Raw genomic sequence first — 24099 nt, 5'->3', positions numbered from 1 at the left:
GAATATAGGAACAGTATCAACTATCTTTTCAGACCATGATGTGCTGAAGATGGAAGTTTTTCCATCCACAGATGCGGAGAACCAAATCAAACACCTGGAAATTAAACAACTCACTGTTGAACAATGAGTGGGTCACGAAGGACATCAAGGAAGAAATAAAAAAATACCTGGAGACAAATGAGAATGAAGACACAAGCTACCAGAACCTATGGGATGCAGCTAAAGCTGTGTTAAGGGGAAAATTTATAGCTCTGCAAGCTTTCCTCAGGAAGGAAAAAAGGGCCTATATAGATAGCTTGACTTCGCAGCTCAAGATCTTAGAAGAGGACAAGCAAAAGGAACCCAAACCAAATTGAAGAAAAGAAATAATAAAAATTAGAGCAGAAATTAATGATATGGAAACCTGAAAACAATACGAAAGATCAATGAAATGAAGAGCTGGTTCTTTGAGAAAATAAATAAGATTGATACACCGCTAGCAGACTCACAAAGAAGGAGAACCCTAATAAACCAAATCAGAAATGAAAATGGGGACATCAGAACAGAAACCAAGGAGATTCAAAAGATCATCAGAGACTACTTTGAAAGTCTGTATGCCACAAAACAAGAGAACCTAAAAGAAATGGACGAATTCCTTGATTGCTACCAAGAAGTCTTGGAAGACCTGAATAGGCCCATAAATATCAAGGAAATCGAAACTGTAATCAAAAGTCTCCCCCGAAACAAAAGCCCAGGTCCAGACAGATTCACTGGCAAATTCTTCCAAACATTCAAAGAAGATTGTTGCCAGTTCTCCTCAAGCTTTTCCAGGAAATTAAAAGACAGGAGCCCTCCTGAACAGTTTGTATGAGGCACATATATCCCTAATACCAAAAGCAAACAAAGACACCACTAACAAAGAGAACTATAGACCAATATCCCTGATGAACACCGATGTGAAGATCCTCAATAAAATACTAGCAAATTGAATCCAACAACTCATCAAAAAGATCATACACCATGACCAAGTGGGATTCATCCCAGCGATGTAAGGATGGTTTAACATTCGGAAATCAATCAACATAATCCATCATATCAATAAAAGTAAAGATAAAAACCATATGATCATATCAATAGATACAGGGAAAGCATTTGACAAGATACAGCACCCGTTTATGATGAAAACTCTTGCCAAAATGGGTATAGAAGGGACTTTCCTCAAGATAGTCAAAGCCATCTACCACAAATCTATGTCAAGCATTATCATCAATGGGGAAAAATTAAGGGCCTTTCCTCTAAGATCGGGGACAAGACACAGGATGCCCACTCTCACCACTTCTCTTCAATATAGTACTGGAAGTACTAGCAATAGCCATTAGAAATGAAAAAGATATAAAGGGCATTCAGATAGGAAAGTAAGAAATCAAACTCTCACTATTCGCAGACGATATGATACTATATCTAGAGAAGCCTAAAAGCTCTACTAAGAAACTCTTAGAAACAATTGACCTGTACAGTAAAGTCACAGGCTATAAAATCAATACCCAAAAATCCATGGCCTTCCTATACACAAACAATGAGGCAGAGGAAAGGGACATGAAAAAAGCAATCCTGTTCACAATCGTGCCCCAGAAAATCACATACCTCGGAATCAGCTTAACTAAAGAAGTAAAGGACCTCTACAAAGAAAACTATAAAATGCTACTCCATGAAATAAAAGAGGACATGAGGAAATGGAAACATATCCCCTGCTCATGGATAGGGAGAATCAACATTGTCAAAATGGCAATACTCCCCAAAGCATTATACAGATTCAACGCAATCCCTATAAGGATACCCATGACATTCTTCAAATAAATGGGTCAAGCAATCCTGAAATTCATATGGAACAATAAACGCCCACGGACAGCTAAAACAATTCTTGGGGAAAAGATGATGGGAGGCATCACCCTCGCCAATCTTAAACTTTACTACAAAGCGGTAACAATTAAAACAGCATGGTACTGGAACAAAGGCAGAGCCACAGACCAATGGAACAGGGTGGAATATCCCTACACACAACCCCAAATGTATGATCATCTAATCTTTGATAAGGGGGCAAGAGATGTGAAGTGGAGCAAGGAAAGCCTCTTCAACAAGTGGTGCTGGCACAACTGGACAACCACATGCAAAAGAATGGGCTTAGACCTCGACCTGACACCATGCACAAGTCAGATCAAAATGGATTAAAGACTTCAACATCAGACCACAAACCATAAGGTACATTGAAGACAAGGTCGGCAAACCCCTCCACGATATTGAAGATAAAGGTATCTTCAAAGATGACACGGAACTAAGCAATCTAGTAGAAACAGAGTTCAACAAATGGGACTACATTAAACTAAAAAGCTTCTGCACCGCAAAAGATACAGTGACCAGAATACAAAGACTATCTACAGAATGGGAAAGGATATTTACAGAATACCCATCAGATAAGGGGTTAATATCAATGGTATATAAAGCACTGGTTGAACTCTACAAGAAGAAAACATCCAACCCCATCAGAAAATGGGCCGAAGAAATGAACAGAAACATTCCCAAGGAAGAGATACGAATGGCCAAAAGGCACATGAAAAAGTGCTCTACATAGCTGGTCATCAGGGAAATGCAGATCAAAACAACCATGAGATACCACCTCACACCACAGAGACTAGCACACATCCAAAAGAACAAAAGCAACCACTGTTGGAGAGGATGTGGGGAGAAAGGGACCCTTCTACACTGCTGGTGGGAATGCCGACTGGTTCAGCCCTTTTGGAAAACAATATGGACGATTCTCAAAAAATTAGATATTGAGCTCCCATTTGACCCAGCAATACCACTGCTGGGAATATATCCCAGAGAAGCAAAAAAGTATAGTCGAAATGACATCTGCACTTATATGTTCATCTCAGCACTATTTACATTAGCCAGAATCTGGAAAAAACCCAAGTGCCCTAGAACAGATGACTGGTTGAAGAAACTTTGGTACATCTATACAATGGAATACTATGCAGCTGTTAGAAAAGATGAAGTCATGAACTTTGTGTGTAAGTGGATCAGCATGGAAAATATCATGCTAAGCGAAATGAGCCAGAAAGAGAGGGACAGACATAGAATGATTGCACTCATCTGTGGCATATAAAATAACAGAGTCGGAGACTAATACCCAAGAATATTAGTATATAATACCAGGAGGTTGGCTCCATAGCTTGGAGGCTGGCCTCACACGCTGGGGGAAAGTCATCCCAGATAGACAAGGGAACACCAAGTAAAATGTGATTGGAAATCCTGCGCGGGGAGGGAGATGCGTGCTGAATGTAGACTAGAGACTGAACATGATGGCCACTTAATACCCCTACTGCAAACCACAACACCCAAAAGGAGAGAGAGAGAGAGAGAGAGAGAGAACAAACTGGAATGCCCTGCCACAGAGGTGGGGTGGGGTGGGGGGGATGGGATTGGGGGGTGGGAGGGATACTGGGTTCATAGGTGGTGGAGAATGGACACTGGTGGAGGTATGGGCTCTTGAACATTGCATGAGGGAAAAACAAGCACGATAATGTGTAACTGTACCCTCACTGTGACTCACTAATTAAAAAATTAATTAAAAAATTTTAAATTCATAGATTATAACCACTAAAAAACAAGTGTTAGCAGTGACTTTATCCTATTTTCACTGAGGTACTGTAATTTATAATACTATTAATGACACTACAAAAATTACATTTTAGAAAGCTATTAAGAAAGACTAATTTAAACATGGCAATTTTCAAAGAAAATTTACATATTATAGTAGGGGAAAGCTTCCAGAAAACCTCATTGTTTTCCATTCCTGAGATTCATGCTAATATTGATGCTACTTCTAATTTTCAATACTAAAATACTTTTTATCAATCATGCCATTGTCTAATGCTTATAGCATAATTTTCACTTATAAAAGGACCAAATACATACTAAAACAATATATTTGCGGAAGTAATTTAATAACATTTTAAAATGTGTATTAATAATCTGTACACATTTCCATTTTCTTATATTAGAAGTCTGGTTAATTTGTTTAATTTTATCTTTAAATACCTTCAAGTTAGCATCAGGATTCAGGATCATCTGGGCTAAATGAGCAATAGCGCCTGCATCCACTACTGTCTGTGCCAATTCCGGAGAATGTTTTGCAATTTCACTGAGGGCTGAAGCAGCAGCCCCTTTCAAAGCAATTTCTGGCTCCTGAATACAGAGTACTAGAAGAGGGACAGCTCCTGCATCCACCACAGCTTGTGACAGTTCTGTGTGTCCAAGAAAAGTAATTAAGTGCATATGGTGACCCTTGTGCAAGCCATTTTTCACCCTGCCAGATCCAGATCCAACTGCATTTCAGATCAGCCTTCCCAGTCTCATAAACCAGGCAGTTTCATAATCCCAGGCGGCTGGGAAAGTCAGTAGATGAAGGTCATAGATGGACCTTCATTTCCAGGAACATATTTGAGCTAGATTAGGCTTGAATGGCTTGTTCCTTACTTTTTAAAAAAGAGATTAAAACAGCAGATGTTAACTACTTAAATTTGATAATTATTCTCTTCTCAATGGGTAAGCCTTTTATGCATGGTTTTATCATCACAGAAAAAATTCAAGTTCTAAAATTTAAACTCGAATTAATTAATTAATTAAATGTGAATCAATCAATTAATTAATTAAATTTGAATGAATTAATTAATTAACATTAATTAATGCTTTTTTTTCTTTTTGGGTCATACTTGACAATGCCTAGGAATTACTCCTGGTGGTGCTCAGGGATGCTGAGCATATGAGATGCTGGGAATCGAACCCGGGTCGGTTCCTGCGTGCAAGGCAAACACCCTACCAACTGTGCTATTGCTCCAGCCCCTACTTTGTGTTATTTACCCGAGTAAACCTAAACACAAATATTGGGCAAATTAATTCTATATTATTTTTCACCTTACAGATCTATTACAAGATCATAAAGAACATTATACAAAATTAAAAGGTAATTTTATTTCACATACAAAGTTTCACAGTCAATATTTATAACAGACAACATACATTGTAAGTATAAAAGTTAGTAGACTGGAGTGATAGCACAGCGGGTAGGGCGTTTACCTTGCACAAGGCCGACCCAGATTCAATTCCTCCTTCCCTCTCAGAGAGCCTGGCAAGCTACCGAGAGTATCCCGCCTACACTGCAGAGCCTGGCAAGCTACCCATGGCATATTCAATATGCAAAAACAGTAACAAGAAGTCTCACAATGGAGACATTACTAGTGCTCGCTTGAGCAAATCGATGAACAACGGGATGACAGTGCTACAGTGCTACATGAAAGAATGAATGAGTTTATCTTAACCACTTTAAATTAACATTAAAAAATAAACATTACCCACTCGCCGCTGCCGCCGCTCCAGCATGACCGAGGAGGCCAAAAGAGCTACTTTGGACACCAGCAGCCCACTGAAAATCTTCCAGTATGTGAACTGAGCGTTTCCGCCAGGCTGCCCCTGCGGGGGCTCAGTATTTCTCTAGATTTTCCCATCTTATGAGCACCATAAAAGGGTAAAAGATTGTAGTGATAGAATTTCAGGCAGAATTTTCCCTGAACTTTATACAGAAACCCAAAACCGCGGTAGCGGCCTCGCGACCTAACGTCATCTAATCATCAGCAATATGAAATGGTTCCTTTGGAATGGGTTGGACTTTGGGGGGATAATCCTAACAAGAATAGTAAGTCTTTTGTTGAAATATTGAAGGCAATCATAGTGGTAGCCATCTCTCTAGACTGAACTAAGCTATAACCCCATGCCGGCTGAGGGGAAGAAATATTTCTTTCTCGGGAAGAAATGTGGCGTGGCGTTAACTATATTATGATGTCCATTAAGCAGACACAAACCTGGTGGCATGGGAACAGGATATAAGGAAAAAAAAAGAAATTATGTACATGGAACAGCGGGATGCTGGTGGAGCCGGGGCCGATACCAGCGCACTACTATTGGTTCCAGAAACTGCTTGCAGACATGCTGCTAGACTATCAACTAAGCTATAGCCCCACACCGGCTGAGGACGGGAAATAACCATCTTTCTAGGTTTCTTCTCCCTCTGTCAGGCAGCGTGGCGTCAATCATACTATTAAGATTACTAAGCAGGCATGAACTTGGTGGCACGGGAAGGAGGGGGAAAAAAAATGAAGAAAAGTTATGTAACAAACAGCGGGACTTAATATCTCTACATTCTCAGCAATGGAAAACTATCAAATGCTTCCTTGGCAGAAGGACTGCCTTTTTCTTGCCCAGCAACAATAGTGAGTTATGAGTTGAAACATGGAATGTAATCAAGATAAAGAGTAAACAAAATGAAACATCACTTATAAGGGAGGGGGACTGGGGGGGTGGAAGGGGGCGGGAGGTGGGAGGTATACTGGAGTGGTTGGTGATGGAATATGGGCACGGGTGAAGGGAAGGGTGTTTGAGTATTGTATAACTGACATAACCCTGAGAACTATGTAACTTCCCACATGGTGATTCAATTTAAAAAAAATTAAAAAACATTAAAATAAATAAACATCAAACATTAAAAAACATCAAAAAATAAACATTAAAATAAACATTAAAAACATTAAAAATTTTAAATTTAAAAATAATTTTTAATTTGATTAAAAATTTTAAATTAAAAATTTTAAATAAAAAATTTTAAATTTTAAATTTAAAAATCATTTTTAATTTGAGAAATAAGCATTTACCTTAGGGTAACATCACATTTTCAGGAAAATATAATTTGGTATTCACTGTTTGTTTTCATTCATTATGATTTACCTTAGGAGTACCTGTATTATATAAAGTATTTATTCATTCTGTCTTTAAACAAGTATTAATGAAAGGTTATCATGTGCCAAAATGCTGTATTGTATTGCAAACATTTTCATTTTTTAAATCTAGTGTAAAATATAGTTTTGGTTTTTGTTTTTGCTTTTTGGGTCATATCTGGCGATGCTCAGGGTTACTCCTGGCTTTGCACTCAGGAATTACTCCTGGAGGTGCTCAGGGGACCATATGGGATGCTGGGAATCAAACCCGGATCGGCTGCGTGCAAGGCAAACGCCCTACCCGCTGTGCTATGGCTTCAGCCCCTCTAGTATAAAATATAACAGGAAGTTAATATATAATCTTGAGAACCAGAAGTAGATAAGAGGAAAATGAATCACACACACACACACACACACACAAAAACACGTTTTCGGGATCCAAATCATAGTACAGCAGGTAGGGGGTTTGCCTTGCATGAGGTGGACCTGGATTTGATCCCCAGCATCCCAGATGGTCCCCTGACACCGCCAGGAGTGATTCCTGGCTGTGAGTCAGGAGTAACCCCTAACCAATGCTTGGGGTGCACCCCTCTCCCTCAAATAAAGTCCTCCCAAAATAAAACGTTATAAAGAAACTGCAGCAGTAGACTGGATTATGAACCTCGCCATGTAACAGATTCATGACAAGGACCTTTAGAACTAACTGCAACTTCCTGAAGAGCAATAAGACAGAAGGTAAACAGTTGATTGCTTTTGCCCTTGCTCCAACCAGAAGGAACGGGAAAATATAAAATAATGTATATAACCCTTACATGTAATTTCCCAACACTAATACCATCACCAGTGTCAATTTTCCTCCACCAATGTGGAGATTACCCGTAGAAGGGCTAGGGGTGGGTCATGGCATGGGTCATCCCAGTGGCCAGAGGAGAGGTAGGGGCAGTGCTTTCCATTTCCCTCCAGTGCGCCTGGTTGGGAGGTAAGGTTCTGAGATGAAGACAGACACAGACAGAGTTTTTTGAATATGTGGTCCCAAGGAGGAGGCCACCATTCAAAACTTACCCACCATAAGGTATATAAAATTCATTAATCGTCCCATCTCTGGTCACTAAGAGAAAGCAGATTTACCTAATCCAAACTTTATAATCGAATAAACAAGTCTGATACGTTACCTGCATTATGCCTGGCAATATTTTTAAGTGCCCCAGCGACGGCCTCCTTGACTCCAGGGTCAAAATCTTCCAAGCAGATCACTAATGTATCCAGAGCTCCACAGTCAACGACGGCCTGAGCTAGCTGAGGAGAATGCTTGCCAACTGCTCGGAGCACAAAGGCAGATGCTTTCTTATAAAAACGCTACAACGATGAAAACAGACAAAACTTAAAGTGACTCGAGCACTCACAACATAATTAAAAATTGGCAAAGCCAATATAAAAATAACAGGAATATAAATGTTTAACAGCTTTAAAAACACATTTGAGGGCGGAGTGTTAGTATAGCGGGGAAGGCACTTGCCTTGCAAGCAGCTGACCCGGATTTGATCCTTGGCATCCCTCATGGACCTCCAAGCACCACCAGGAATAATTCCTGAGCGCAGAGCCAGGAGTATCCCCTGAGCATTACTGGGTACGACCCCCAAAGCAAAAATAAATAAAATAAAAATATAATTTAAAAAACATGTTCAATAGCTCTTATGTAACATAGATGAAACCAGGGACATATGATTCAAGTGGTAAAGTGTATAACTTGCTTGTGAAACCCCAAGAGTTTTTTTTTTAATTTTATTTTCATAAAGTTGCTCACAATCATTTGTTACATTTAATATTCCAACCTAAATCCCACCACCATCACACCTATCCACCACTATGTTTTGAATATTTCCACCTCATCCCCCAAACCCTGCCCCCAAAGCAGGACCTAAATAATTTATTTTGTATTACTTGTTATGAATAATCCACTAAAAATGATGGCCAAAAATTTCCTTAGAGGAAAGTATGTGAAGATTGTTATATTTAAACCTGGAGCCATTAAGCCCTTGTATTATTAACCTCAACAGAAATGTCTTTTTTTTTAAACTTTATTGAATCACTGTGAGATAGTTACAAGCTTTCATGTTTGGGTTACAATCTCACAATGATCAAACACCCATCACTTCACCAGGTGCACATTCCCCACCACCAATATCCCAGGTATACCCCACCTTTCCCACCCTCCCCCTGCCTCTACGGCAGACAATATTCCCCATACTCTCTCTCTACTTTTGGGCATTATGGCTTGCAACACAGACACTGAGAAGTCATCATGTTTGGCCCATTATCTACTTTTGGCATGCATTTCCCATCCCAACTGGTTCCTCCAGCCATCATTTTCTTAGTGATCCTTTCTCTATTCCATTTGCCTTCTCCCCTCCACTCATGAAGCAGGCTTCCAGCTATGGGACAATCCTCCTGGCCCTTGTATATAATGTCCTTGGGTGTCAGTCTCATGTGATGTTCTTCTATACACCACAAATGAGTGCTGTCCTTCTATGTCTGTTCCTCTCTTTCTGACTCATTTCACTTAGCATGATACTCTCCATGTCTATCCATTTATAAGCAAATTTCATGATTTAATCTCTCCTAACAGCTGCATAGTATTCCATTGTGTAGATGTGCCAAAGTTTCTTTAAGCAGTCTCTGTTCTAGGGCACCCCAAGAGTTTTTATTGTTGTTTATTTGTTTTCAGGTCACACCATATGGACATTCAGGGGTTACTATGGCTCTGCACTCAGGAATTACCCCTGGCGGTGCTAAGGGGATTATTTGGGATGCTGGTGATCAAACTCAAGTCAGATGTCTGCAAGATAAACACCCTAACTGGATCCCTGATTTTATTCCAGCAATTTATGCTGCCCCAACCCATCCAGTACCCTCAGGGGTGGTGACACCAGCAAGCATCACCAGCAGAACCTGCTGGTTTTTACCAAAGAAAGGTAAAAACCACTATACAAAATAATTATGATTTTAAAATCTGCAGCATTGCTTTTATCACAACGACTAAAACACAATTGTTACATTACATTTAAAATGTTTTACTCTGAAATGTGCCTTTGAAAATTGTATAAAATAAAGGCACGTATGTGCTGCCTGTGCTGATGTGTTGCTGCTGGGGGCTTGTTGCCTGAGCATCTCCTTAATGGCATATCTATTTCCACTCTGGAGAAGTCTGTGGTCTTCCTTTAGCATGTCATCTTACCTTTCCTTTCTCCTTTATTTCCCAATAAACTTGTTAAGCTCCAAAACTAGAATATAAAAGTTTCCTACAAACACATAATTCCTGCAAATTCAGATTTAGATGTCTATATTACACAGAAAGATATTTGTTTAACACAGAATGTCAGCATGTGCAACCCAATTCTGTATACTGAGAAATGTTTCTCATTTACTTTCCCTCAGTCTTTAAGCTTTACAATTACTATTAAAGGTGATCTGATGGCCAGAGCAATTGGAGAATATGTGTATATGGAGAGGGTAGGGTATGTACCTTGCATGCAGACGACCCAAGTTCAATCTGTGCACCCAAACAGGAGTGTCCCAAAGCACAGAGCCTCAGTACTTGCTGAACTATTACTCTGGTCCCTATTTTTTACAAGGTTTTCCCCAGCGGTGCAGGGAACAGGGGGGCTAATCCCTGTCTGGTGATTCACATCTGACAAGTCAGTATTTAGGCTTGATCGTAGGCATGTGGTACCAGGAATTGAACTCAAGGACCTCAAACATTCATGTCATACTCTAACCCTTTGAGCTGTCTCCTCGGGTTTATTTTGATCACTTTATATTGTATAGTTAGTAGCATTTAGTGATGTTGTACATTCACAAGGTGGTATGACTATCATGCATCTAGTCCCAGAGTTTTCCATCACCCCAACAAGATCCATACTGCTGAATAGCCTCTCTTCATTCCTCTTTCTTCTAGCCTCTGACAACCACAGAGGTGCTGCTTGTCTCTCTGAGTTTACATACTCTGGATATTTCATATAAATGGAATCATACAATATGTACCATTTTGTTTGGCTTATTTCTACTATATCACCTTCAAGATTCATCCATGTAGCATATAGCAGGTACATTTTTTATAGGATCGATAGCACAGCGGGCAGGGCGTTTGCGTTGCACGCGGCCGACCCAGATTCAATTCCTCCATCCCTCTCAGAGAGTGCAACAAGCTACCAAGAGTATCCCGCCTGCACAGCAGAGCCTGGCAAGCTACCTGTGGCGTATTCAATATGTCAAAAACTGTAACAACAAGTCTCACAATGGAGACGTTATTGGTGCCCACTTGGCAAATCGATGAACAACAGGATGACAGTGCTACAGTGCATAGTTACTAATATCAGATTATATAGATATACATATATAACTATAAATAGAATGAAGATTTTAAATCGTAAATCAGAAAATTCCTTAATCATCGTCCGGTGATACTGTCCAGGAAATTCCAAATAGAACCAGCAAGGAGGGAAAAATTGGGGCACTCTTAGATGACCTTTCAAAGGAATTACATGCTTGTAAAACTTATGCTTGTTGGAGCTCTTCCTGGCACAGCTCCCTGACCACCTGGACCTTTGTGCTTGTGGGCAAGCTCCGAGCTGGCCTTGAGAAAGGGAGAGCCGACCCCTGTGGTATCTATAAAACTCACTGTTCCCTATGTGCAGAGCCTTAGTACCTGCTGTATTATCACTTATTTGTAATTTATTTGCCTAGGGATCCATACATCTTTCTAAGACTGAGCCTGTAAATCAAATACTTCCACTTTCACAGGAACAATATTTTATGTATAATTCCCTTAAAATGTTTTATTTTAAATATTTTTCTTCAACATGGAGAATAGTTGCATATATATGCCAAAGTAAAATCCTCTAAAAATATATGTGCAATTCAAAGCGGAAAGTTGTAAAAACATTCTAATAGTTCCAATACTTCTAAGTTTGCAACTGTACCTAAACTAAAAGATTTTATTAACTACAAAACTAAACACATATATTATTAACAACTCTTACATTCTGTTCTGCCATTGAATAAACAAGCTGTGGAAGAATGTCGCCTTTCACAATTGCTTCTGCAAGATCATCATTATAATTTGCCAGTCTCCCAAGAGCCAAAGCAGCCGTCTGCTGAATTGTTGGGACCACATCCAGAAGAAGAGGCCTCAACAAAGAGACCACACCTAATTTTAAAAAAACAGAATATTTTTAAAAAACAAATTCATAATTCAGTATAAACAGTGATACGCAAATGAAGGGCACAGTCTAGGAAACACACAAAAATTATTCTCTGATAATGAATGAGATATTTAGAAGCTTATCACCAAGACGTTAAATCATACTTTATTATTGTAACTATCAAAGAAGCAGAATATCTTAAAAATAAGACTTTTTAATTATATTAAGAGTTTGAATCCACAATTAGCTATGTGACCTGACAAGTCTGTCATAAAGCATATGGCATAACACTTTGCATATGGCTGGGGGATAATGGTGGAGTTGGTAGAGAGGGTAGGTTTCCCTCAGTTCTTGGAAATATAATCTTTTAGGAATCATTGTAAGTTATCTGCTCAATGAAATCTTTTTTTAAAAAAAATATTCCAGCTGTTTGGTCTTTTCTCTGATTCCAACTGAATATTTACCAAAGTCTGTTTTAGATCCAGGAAATGAGGAGAGCTATTTGGCAAGAGCCTCACATTCTGAAGGGCTGCTTTCTCAGATTAAATTAAAATATAGATCCAGCTATGAAGCAGATGATACTATCAATTCTTATAATAGTAATAATAGAATTGATTAGACTTCAGGTATATTAGCAGCAGTAGTATCACCACCATAATCATCTTGATCACAATTTAATAGTAGCATGCATTTATCAAGCAACTTGCTTTCCTTAGTTACTTGAACTCATGAAGTCCCTATTACTGTATATATTTAATTCTTTCAGATGCAGTTATAAATGTGAATGTTATTTAAAATTTTTTCTTCTAGCTCATGCTGGCTTACAGAAATGCAGCATGTTTTTGTGTATTGATTTAATAGCCTGTGACTTTACTGTGCTATTTCTAGTACTTTTTACGTGAAGACTAGAGATTTACAAATGTCATTGTTATTTACAAATAACAAATGCAAAATATGTTATTTTTAAATAGTGATAATTCTAATTCTGCTTTTTTTTTTACAATTTGGATCCTTTTAAATTTTCTTGTCTAATTGCTATGGTCAGGACTTTTAATTCCATGTGGAAAAGTAGTGGTGGGAATGAGCATCTTTGTCTTGTGCTTAATCTTAAGGGAAAAGATTTTTGCTGTCTTTCACAGTTATGTTAGCTGTAGGTTTTTCCTATGATCTTTGCTTTGTTGAGGCAAGTTCCTTCAGTTCCCATTTTAATGAATATTTCTATTATTAACAGATGTTGAATCTTATAAAAAAATCTTATCTGACTTATATTTTTCCCTCTTTTCTTGGTGCACTGTATCAGTTGTGTGTGTTGAACCAGCTTGTCCCTCTGAAATAAATCCCACTGGGTTATGAATTGATTCTTTCAGTATATTGTTAAATTTTAGTTCACTAAAATTTTTTAAATTTTTGCTTTTTGGGTCACACCTGGTGATGCTCAGGGATTACTCCTGGCGGTGCTTGGGGGAACCATATGGGATGCTGGGAATTGAACCTGGGTCGGCGGCCTGCAAGGCAAATGCCCTACCTGCTGTACTATTGCTCTGGCCCCTAGTTCACTAAAATTTTATGGAGGATCTTTGCTTATCTATATCGATTAGGGAGAATGAACTTTAGTTTTCTTTTTGGGAAGAGTTTTTTTCTAACTTTATATCCGGGTAATGTTGACTTCATAAAATATTGTTAGAATTCTTAAAAAAAATTAATTTGGGAAAGCTTGAGGAAAAATTTTCTTTGAATGTTTGGTAGAACTTACTAGTGAATATATCTGGTTTATTTTTGTAGGAGAATATTTTTGTGGGGTGAGGCTCCACCTGACATATTCAGGGCTTTGTCCTGGCTCTGCTCTCTAGAATCACTCTTGAATTTACAATAATTTTTAAACTTTCTATTCAATTTTTTTGACCTTATGATTGTTCTGCACTTCTTTTCCAATTTTCAACTATTTAATACTCTTCCTTTTATTTAAAATTTATTTTTTATTAGAATACTATGATTTACGAAGTTAGTCACAGTTGGGTTTATGGCATATTATGTTCCAGCACCAGCCTTTCCATATTCCCCATATTCCGTCCTACCTCTTTACCCTCCAGCCCGCACATTTTAAAGTCTGGTTGTTGCAGTTTGAATCTCCTGTTTATAGTGTTATTGACTCTGCTGTTTGGATACATAGCTATCCTACATGAGTCCCTGTCTGCTGCTTTTTGCTACCCTCTGCTATTTCTTTACTTCTCTGTCCTTTTTCTTCCTATATTCTGGGGTCAAGGCTGTTCCCAAATTCCCTTGTATGGTTTATAGTTTTATAGATTTGCCATAACAAAATATAGTTGACAATATCTCAATTACTATGCCTTTACTTACATGTTTTGCATATTAGCATGTGGTCTACTCTGGAGAATGCTCCATGTTCACTGAGGAGAATGTATTTGGCTTTTGGTGGAATGGAGAATGATACAAATGTCCTGCTCTTCTAACACATTTAAGACAGTTGTTTTCTTGTTGGTTTTCTCTCTAGTTGATGGTAAGTTGTCAACTACTATTATGCTGTTGTTAATTGTTCTTTTCATATTTGTTGATAAATACTTTATATATTTTGATGCACAGATATTGATAATTGGCAAGTGCTGTTGATTTATCCTTTAATCATAACAATAAATTATTAGAATTGTAAAAATGACTATAATATCCAAAGTATACTGGATATCCAATGCAATATGTATCAAAATTTCAGTAACATTCACTAAGAAAACAAAATAAACATTACTGGAATTCAGATGGAACCATAAAGACCCATAATTACACTATCATAGCTCAGAATATGGAACAACCCAAGTACCTAAGAAAAGACAAATGGATAAAGAATACGTAATGTGTGTGAGTGTGTGTGTGTATGTGTGTGTGTGTGTGTGTGTGTGTGTGTGTGTGTGTAGTACTGGTTCAGAAGAAAAAAATAAAATCTTGCTTCTTGCAACAACATGAAAGGAATTGGAGAAGGTCAATAAGTGAAAAAAGAGTCTGAAGGCAACAAATATTTGATAATTTCACTCATATGTGGAATATAGAATACAAAATCCCAGGAACAGACAAAAACAATGGAAACAAATTGGTGAACTCAGAGGACAGTATATGATTATCAGAAGCACAGTATGATAGGGATCAAGGGGGAAATGGAACGTCTAAAGGACTGTGGTAGAGTGATATTGGAATTTTGCTGATGGTTGTGGTGTGGTAATATAATTTAAAGAGGCCTGACATTGGACCCATGAAAATAAATGTAGAATCATGTAAATTAATGTTATACCAATTGAAAAAAAGTTATCTCCTGCCCAAAACACAAAACTGGAAAACTTGTATCAGAGAACAGTGCTGATAAATCATAGTGCCATAGCTACTGCAGGGCACTTGTGCCCATAAATATATCTAGATACATACAAACTCAGAACAAACTTAGCAGCTTTGTTCTCTGAGAGTGAATCCTTATTACTGAGCAGGAAAACTTGCACCAGAACATTCACTTGGACCTCACAGCCAGGAAAAAGTGAAAAAAATTCACTTTTATCGATGGATGGCAACAAAAATCGATGAAAGACTTCCAAACACATCTGAGTTATCTAAAACCGGGGAAAACTTCCAACCATCAATTCTACTGATGCTCAATGAAATTAAATGTACAAAAGCATAAATAAATCAGAAAACTTTTGGGGAAAAATGAAAAAGCTAAACAAATGAGCTAGGGATATAATAACACTAAAAATATAATAGTGGCACTCATCATCAGAATAGGAGAAGCAAAAAATTGAATCAGTGACCTTGAATCTAAGAATAAATCATCAAGAAGGGAGGAGGAAATAAGCTAAAAAAGAAGAAAACATGAAATGTATGGGCCAGTATGAAGAGGAAAAACTTTTACATTATAAGGTTTCAGAGGAGTCAAGAAAGAAGAAAAATTGTTGGTGGAAGAAATAATAATCACCAATATGCCCAATATCAGGAGGGAAACATAGACCTGACATCCAGGAATCCCAAAAGTTCCATAAAAATAAACCTAAACAGGGACTGGAGCGATAGCACAGCAGGTAGGGTGCTTGCCTTGCATGCGGCCGACCTGGGTTCAATTCCCAGCATCCCATATGGTCCCCTGAGCACCGCCAGGAGTAATTCCCGAGTGCAAAGGCAGGAGTAACCCCTGTGCATCGCCAGGTGTGACCCAAAAAGAAAAATAAACAAACAAATAAATAAATAAACCTAAACAGAAAAATACCAAGACATGTTGCAACTAAAGTGAGAAGATATTAAAAAATTAAAAACAAGGTTTGCCACTGGCCTCACATGCCGGGGTAAAGGCAGCTCAGATAGAGAAGGGAACACTATGTAGAGGATGTTGGGAGGACCCATTTGGGTTGGAAGATGCGAACTAAAAGTAGACTATAGATGGAACATGAAGGCCACTCAATACCTCTATTGCAAACTACAACACCCAAAAGGAGAGAGAACAAAAGGGAATTCCCTGCCGTAGAGGCTGAGTGGGGTGGTGAGGGATGGTGTAGGGGTGGTGAGAGGGATATTGGGATCACTGGTGGAGGTGAATGGGCACTGGTGGAGGGATGGGTAAACGATCACTGTATGAGTGAAATGCAAACACAAAAGTTCATAAGTTTGTAACTGTACATCACAATGATTCTCTAATAAAACATTTAATAAAAACAAACAAATAAGGTTTGCCATTAAAAAGAACCAAAGAAAGACAGACTTCTCAGAGTAGCAAAGTAGCAAACAATAGCAAAGACTCACATATAGGAACTCTTAAAGATTCATATTAGATTTCTCAAATGAAACTCAAAAGGCCAGAAGGGAATGATATGATAATTCAAAGTCTTGAGTGAAAAAAAATTGCAACCTAGAACACTCTGTTCTGTTAGGTTATGACTCAGAATTAAGGAAATGATAAAGCATTTCAGACAAACTATAGGCAAAGGCATTTATTGTCTTTAATTCTACCAGAATTGCTAAATGGTGTTTAAAAGACAACTGAAAACCCATTTGAAAGTAGTAACTGACACACATTAAGAAATAAAGTGGGGAAAGAAGGAGATTAATAATGGAATATTCCAGAATGATCTTAAGATTTATTTCATTTAAACTTAAAAGTTAAAACAAGTTTAAAACTTTAGATATAAAAACTGCATGGTGACATTAGACAAAAATAATTAATGAAATAAACAAGAGTGTCAAGTGGAAACTGATCACCACACAAAAGGCCAATATTAGTGCATTAGTAGAGAAAATAGGGGAAGGCAAAAGAAAAAAGACAAACACCTAAAGTAATCACAGGAAATGTCAATAAGTTATTAATGCCAGGGGCTGGAGAGATAGCACAGAGGGAAGTATGCCTTGCATGCTCCTTACCCAGGTTCAATTCCCAGCATCCCATATGGACCCCCGTGCCCCACCAGGAATGGTCCCTGATCTCTGACTGTGTAAACACCTTCATGCGGGAGCTCCTTTCCACTTGGGTGAGCTATGAGGAATTATACATGAAAGGATGTTTCAGGCTCTCCGGCAGCTCTCTCGTGCTGCTGCTCGGGTTTGGTGCTCTCAAACTACTTCCCTGCCCAGGATGACTGTTGGACGGATGAAGGAATAACAGAGGGCCAAGCTGGTTGCTCATTAGTTGCCGTTTATTCAATCTCTCATCTGTCCTACCTCTCTCCAACCCTCTCTCTAACTTGCACTACAACTCTCTCCATAACTCCTCTCCAATCGCCCCAGCCACTCTTACTCTCAGCTCTCAGCCTTCTCTCTAACTCACAACCTTTCTCTAACTGTGTCTCTTATTCTCTCCATCTCTGTCTCTCCCTCAATCTTCCTCAAACTCTTTCAATCTACTCGTTCCTCCATCACCCTCTCCCTCTGTCTCTCTGTCTCTCTGTCTCTCTCTCTCTCTGTGTCCGTAACGGTCTCCTCTCTCCCCACAGCCGCTCCTTTTTCTTCTCTCTCACCACGCCTCCCCAACCACGCCTCCCCATGGGAAGCACAATCAAAATGTTTTTTCCAGTCTTCCAGACCACCAGCAGCACATGAAGGCAAACAGCCCTTAAGGTGTGTTTCTCCTCTCCTTAGACCAGCAACTTAATTAACATCTTTAATTCTACTTCTATATATTTACCATTCTGTATGCACACAGTAATAGACACTTGTTGGCTTGTAGGGTGACTCTCCTGGGGAAATCTCACCAGACTCAGACTACAGTGCTCAGGACAGATTAATCATTCCTAACCCCAGCAGGGTCCAAATCTAGTTACTACTTTTTAGATCATAACAAAACTTGTCTATGAACAAGCTCTTAACTTATACTTAAGCATTATTGCACTTTGGCCAGGCTCATTTTGATGCCAGTGTAGCTAGCTCACAGCTTGCCCTGGGTCCATTCAGTCCCTCATCAGGACCCTGCTTTTGAGGATCTAGGAGGTAATATTATCTGGAGTCAATCGACTCCCAAGCCACAGGCTTATTATTTTTTTTGCTTTTTGGGTCACACCGGCAATGCACAGGGGTTACTCCTGACTCTGCACTCAGGAATTACCCCTGGCGGTGCTCAGGGGACCATATGGGATGCTGGGAATCGAAACCGGGTCGGCCACGTGCAAGGCAAATGCCTTACACGCTGTACTATCGCTCCATCCCCAAGACTTGTCTTTTTTTTATTTATTTATTTTTTATTTTTTTTTAAGACTTGTCTTTTTAACTCTCTTCCTGTATCCATACAAAAGCAATTGCTCTGAAATAACTAACCATGAAAAGGACAGTAAGAAGAGAAAGACAATATTTGCAAGTCAGAGTCTGATCAGGAGACAAAGGTAACTGACAGTTTGAGGGAGCAATCAACAAACACAAGCTCCCAATGCCAGGGAGGAAGGTCAGACTAATGTTATTGTACATCTGACTAAGTTAGCACAGAGCCAGGAGTAAATCTTAAGAACCATTGGGTGTGGACAAAAAACAAACAATAAATAAATTATTTTTAAAAAATCTTATTAGGGAATCACCATGGGGGTACCGTTACAGACTTCCAAACTTCCGTGCTTGTGTTTCATTCATACAATGATCAAGTACCCATCCCTCCACCAGTGCCCATTTTCCACCACCAATGGTCCCTGCATCCCTCCCACCACCCCTACCCCATTCCCCTCCCCACCCCACCTCTGTGTCAGGGCACTCCCATTTGCTCTCTCTCTCCTTTTGGGTGTTGTGGTTTGCAGTAGAGGCATTAAGTGGCCATCATGTTCTGTCTATAGTCTACTTTCAGCCCACCTCTCCCATCATGAGCAGTCCCTCCTAGCACCCTTTACTTGGTGGTCCCTTCTCTATCTGAGCTGCCTTTTCCCCCAGCATGCAAGGCTGGCTTCTAAGCTGTGGAGTAATCTTCCTAGTACTTATCTCTGCTGTTCTTGTGTGTTAATCTCCCATTCTGTTACTTTACATTCCACAAATGAGTGCAATCTATGTATGTTTGTCCCTCTCTTTCTGACGCATTTCACTTAACATGATACTTTCCATGTTATATGCTCCACCTATATGCAAATTTCATGACTTCATCTTTTCTAACAGCTTAGTATTCCATTGTGTAGATGTACCAAAGTTTCTTTAATTAGTCATCTGTTCTTGGGCACTTGGGTTTTTTTCCAGATTCTGGCTATTGTAAACAGTGCTGTAATGAACATGTAAGTGCAGATGTCATTTATACTATACTTTTTCATCTCTGGGATATGTTCCCAGAAATGGTATTTCTGGTTAAATGGGAGCTCGATTTCTAATTTTTTGAGAAGCACCCGTACTATTTTCTAAAAGGGCTGAGCCATTTGGCATTTCCATCAGCAGTCTGTGAGTGGTTGACTTCTATCTTCCGTTCATCCTGGTCTGCAAAGGTAGTTGTTACAATTTCTATCTTCCTGATTCTATTGAGGTATGTTTTGTGACCCAGCACATGGCTATTTTGAAAAATGTTCCCTGTGCACTGGGAAAAAAATGTGTGTTCTTTCTTTTTGGGATGCAAATCCTATTAGCCCTCTCTCTTCTATCTCTTCCTTCAAAGCCAGTGTTTCCTTGCTGAGTTTAATATTATAGATCTATCTAGAGGTGATAGGGCAGTTTGTTGAAGTCTCCAACTACTATTGTGTTGTTAGCAATGTCCTTGTTAAAATCTGTTAGCAGTTGTATTTAGCTGGTCCCTCATTAAGCACGTACACGTTTAGGAGTGATTTCTTCCTGCTGTACACATCCCTTGACTAGTAAAAATTGGCCTTCGCTGTCCTTCTAATATTTTTCAACCTGAAATCTATGTTGCCAGATGTATGGCCACCCCAGCTTTTTTGAGGGAGTTGTTTGCTTGCAGGATTGTTTTCCATCCTTTGACTTTGAATCTGTGTTTGTTCTGATTGTTCAGATTTTTTTTGTAGGCAGCAGAATGTTGGGTTTAGTTTCCGAATCCATTTTGCCACTCTGTGTCTCTTAATTAATGCATTTCGATCATTGACATTGAGGGAGATTATTGTCATGGGTTTTGTCCCATCTATCTGTAGGGGTTTGTTGTGCTTTTAGGTTTTTTTTCTTGCCTTACAGCAGCCCCCTTAGTCCTTCTTTTAAGCTTGGTTTTGAGTCTATGAAGTTCCTGAGCTGTTGTTTATCCATGAAAGAGTGTATCGTTCCTTCAAGATAGTTCAGTGGGCAGGTCATTTGCCTTGCAATCGGCAAACCCAGGTTTGAAATCTGGCATCCCATATGGTCCCCAAGCACCTCCAAGAGTGCAGAGCCAGGAATAACCCCTGAGCATTGCTGGGTATGACCCCAAAAATAAAAATCAAAATAATAATAATAAAAAAATTTAAATAGTACTTGATATTTTCACTGTCACTGTCATCCCGTTGCTCATCAATTTGTTCAAGCAGGCACCAGTAACGTCTCTCTTTGAGAGACTTATTGTTACTATTTTTGGCATATCCAATATGCACGGGTAGCTTGCCAGGCTCTGCCGTGCGGGCTCCATACTCTCAGTAGCTTGCTGGGCTCTCTGAGAGGGGCAGAGAATCGAACATGGGTTGGACGCATGAAAGGCGAAAGCCTAACCACTGTGCTATAGCTCCAGCCCACTTGATATTTTAGTAATATAAATCTTTGAAATAAGGTAAGTTAAATTATAAGCATCATTTGAAATAAGTTGAGTGAAAAAATTAATTTGTTAATAGTTTTTATATGAAATGATAGCATATCGAGTAGGGCATTTGCTTTGCACGTGGCCGACCCAGGTTTGATTTCTCCGTCCCTCTCAGAGAGCCCGGCAAGCTACCAAGAGTATCCCGCCCACACCACAGAGCCTGGCAAGTTACCCCTGACGTACTGGATTTGCCAAAAACAGTAACAAGTCTCACAATGGAGACGTTACTGATGCCTGCTCGAGCAAATTGATGAACAACAGTGCTACAGGGCAGTTTTTATAATAAATACATTAATATAATTAAAATATAAAGTATAAATTGCTGAAAATGCTTTTAAAAACATCACATTTTTATGTTTGATACTTTTTCTAATCATTTTCTAATGATCCTGGTATTTTTCTCCTTTGTTATACTATATGAAATCAATGGCAATTTTTTTAAAAAATAAAATTGGAAAATAATTCATCCTGGGCTACTCTACCTAGATCTTTAAAATTACATGCCTTGATCTCTGAGATAAGCTAAGACTGTGAAGAATTTCACAGATAAATACAAGTAAAATTCAGAAAACATGAATAAAATCAATGGGCTTCTACTAATGTCAACATCCTTTTTGTGACAGAAACTATCACAGGAACTCTTTTACTTTCTTTTACAACTTCATGTAAATCATGTAATGATATCAAAATTTTAAAAAGCTAGTTTATAAAATGCTTTCTCTACCCTAAGTACATACTCCTCCCCCAAAGAAATTACTGTTTAGAGGCAGTAGTAACTTCCCTCTAACAAATTCAGAGTAAACGTGTAATCATATTTGCCTTATTGATGTGGTCTTAAATTTATCTTCATTTAGATTAAGTGTTGCAAACATCACACTCCAAAAAATGAATAATTCTCATGAAACATGATACCCTACTTTGAATTTAGATGTGGAATAATCCTTAAGTAGGTGTGTGTGTGTGTGTGTGTGTGTGTGTGTATATCACTGCCATTACATTGCTCATCGATTTGCTTGAATGGGCACCAGTAACATCTCCATTGTGAGACTTGTTACTGTTTTTGGCATATCCAATACGACATGGGTAGCTTGCCAGGCTCTGCTGTGGCAGCGAGATACTCTTGGTAGCATGCTGGGCTATCGGAGAGGGGCAGAGGAATCGAACCTGGGTCAGCCCTGTGCAAGACAAACACCCTACCCACTGAGCTATCGCTCCAGCCCATGTGGATATGTGTTTTGATTTTCTTTTGGTTACTTGACAAAGGGGTTGGATGAAGGAAGGGGTTGACTGACGGTTGATAAGGAGATACCATGGGCTAAGTCTTCACCTACTTTTAAATATCTTGAAAAAAACCATCAAGCACATTTGTTGCTCTGTTACTATCTTAAACCCATATAGTGTCAGTGCTCTAGAATTCTTTTGCTAAGGAGAAATGGAAAGTGATCGAAAGATGCACACCGGGTGACAGTAAGGGCAAGGGAATAAAATGAGTAAGGGCAAGGGAATAAAGGGTAGATCCCAAGACAGTGCAGATGGCCTTGTCACTCAACCTAGCACTAACCTGGTGCTAATAAAAACAGGTACTCGCAGGGCTGGAGCAATAGCATGGCAGGTAGGGCGTTTGCCTTGCACGTGGCCGACCTGGGTACGGTTCCCAGCATTCCATATGGTCTCCTGAGCACCGCCAGGGGTAATTCCTGAGTGCAGAGCCAGGAGTAACCCCTGAGCATCACCGGCTGTGACCCAAAAAGAAAAAAACAAAAAAACGTGTACTGGCATAGTACAGCCGGTAGGACACTTGCCTTGGCACAGGGCCAACTGGGGTTCTGAGCACCTCCAGAAGAAATTTCTGAGTGCAGAGCCAGGCATAAACCATGAGCACTGCCGGGTGTCTCCCCCCATCACTACCCCCTAAATAGATAAAAATAAGTGGAAACGGAGGCATTGATCTGAAACCCCCGGCCTCAACTCACAAAAGATAGTGGAGTTTAGGGGCGAAGCCCTCTCTACCCACGACCCCACCCCGACCTCACCAACCAAAGCTCATCCCGAGGGGTTTGCCGGGCTAAGACTCGGGCAGGGCTGGAAGAACTGGCACCTGGGGCTAGGCACGGCCAGGGGCTCTGGGCAACAAGAGACGGGATGGGGGGTAGGGTGAAGGAGGAAGCAGGGTTGCAAAGGGAGACCTGCCGCTCAGGGCAGGAGGTGAAGTCGGCCGGGCGCAGGGGCGACCCGGGTCCTGAACACGCGAGTCGAGTGGCAAGGAGCGCAGCGGGCTCGGGGTCAGGGCTCACCCGCGTTCTGCAGCGTCTCGATGTTTTGGGGTCTGGTCGCCAGCTCCGCCACCATTTGCACGAACTGGGTCCGGGCATTCTGGTACTGTTCGAACACTGTGGACAAAGACGACGGGTCAGAGTTTCTTCCTCTTCCTGTCACCCGAGGGGTCCCGCCCGCTCCCCAGTCCGGCCCTACCTTGCAGCACCCGTCTCTGACTCATGGCGACCCCGGTCCTGCGCCCACCACCCCGCAGCCCCGGAGCTGTGCGAGTGACGGTCCTCTGTGGCCCTCGCCTCCCCGGCAACCGCCAACGGTCCTGTGTACCTGCGTCTCCCGGGCAACGGCTAACTGCCTGTGTACCTGCGTCTCCCGGGTAACCGACCGGAAACGGAGCGGAAGCAACCGGAACCGGAAGGCGTGGGCCAACAGCCAATGCCGTGAGACTCTGTGGCCGAAGGGCCGGGACTTCCGGTGATCAACGGTGGAGTGGGGTGGGCTGCTCTATCTATTCTTCCCTGGAGAACCCCCCCACCTCTCGCAGTCCTTGTGGAGGAGCACCAGGAGCTCCCCAGGCACAGAAACCTCACGGTTGGCTTTCATATATTAT

At 40.2% G+C, this 24099-nt stretch overlaps 1 protein-coding gene across 5 annotated transcripts in view; it reads right to left on the bottom strand.

Annotated features, from left to right (window-relative positions):
- The window catches only part of SPAG6 (sperm associated antigen 6), a 45964-nt gene extending 22095 nt beyond the window's left edge, over positions 1–23869 (bottom strand). For 3 of the 5 annotated variants that reach the window (XM_055147184.1, XM_055147180.1, XM_055147182.1), the window contains exons 1-5: positions 23688–23820; positions 23510–23605; positions 11846–12012; positions 7979–8162; positions 4078–4283 (exon numbers count right to left, since the gene is read on the bottom strand). In XM_055147184.1, the coding sequence (XP_055003159.1) occupies positions 4078–4283; positions 7979–8162; positions 11846–12012; positions 23510–23605; positions 23688–23712 (678 nt within the window). In that variant the 5' untranslated portion in view covers positions 23713–23820. Of the gene's footprint in view, positions 1–4077; positions 4284–7978; positions 8163–11845; positions 12013–23509; positions 23606–23687 lie in introns of all 5 variants that reach the window. The other 2 variants (XM_055147181.1, XM_055147185.1) reach the window with 2 other exon arrangements.
- Positions 23870–24099: the final 230 nt, after the last annotated feature.

Source organism: Sorex araneus, chromosome 9, assembly GCF_027595985.1.
Source record: "Sorex araneus isolate mSorAra2 chromosome 9, mSorAra2.pri, whole genome shotgun sequence".
Classification (NCBI taxonomy): Eukaryota; Metazoa; Chordata; class Mammalia; order Eulipotyphla; family Soricidae; genus Sorex; species Sorex araneus.
Note: the sequence above shows the minus strand (reverse complement) of the source record. Positions and strands in the feature narration are given on the sequence as shown.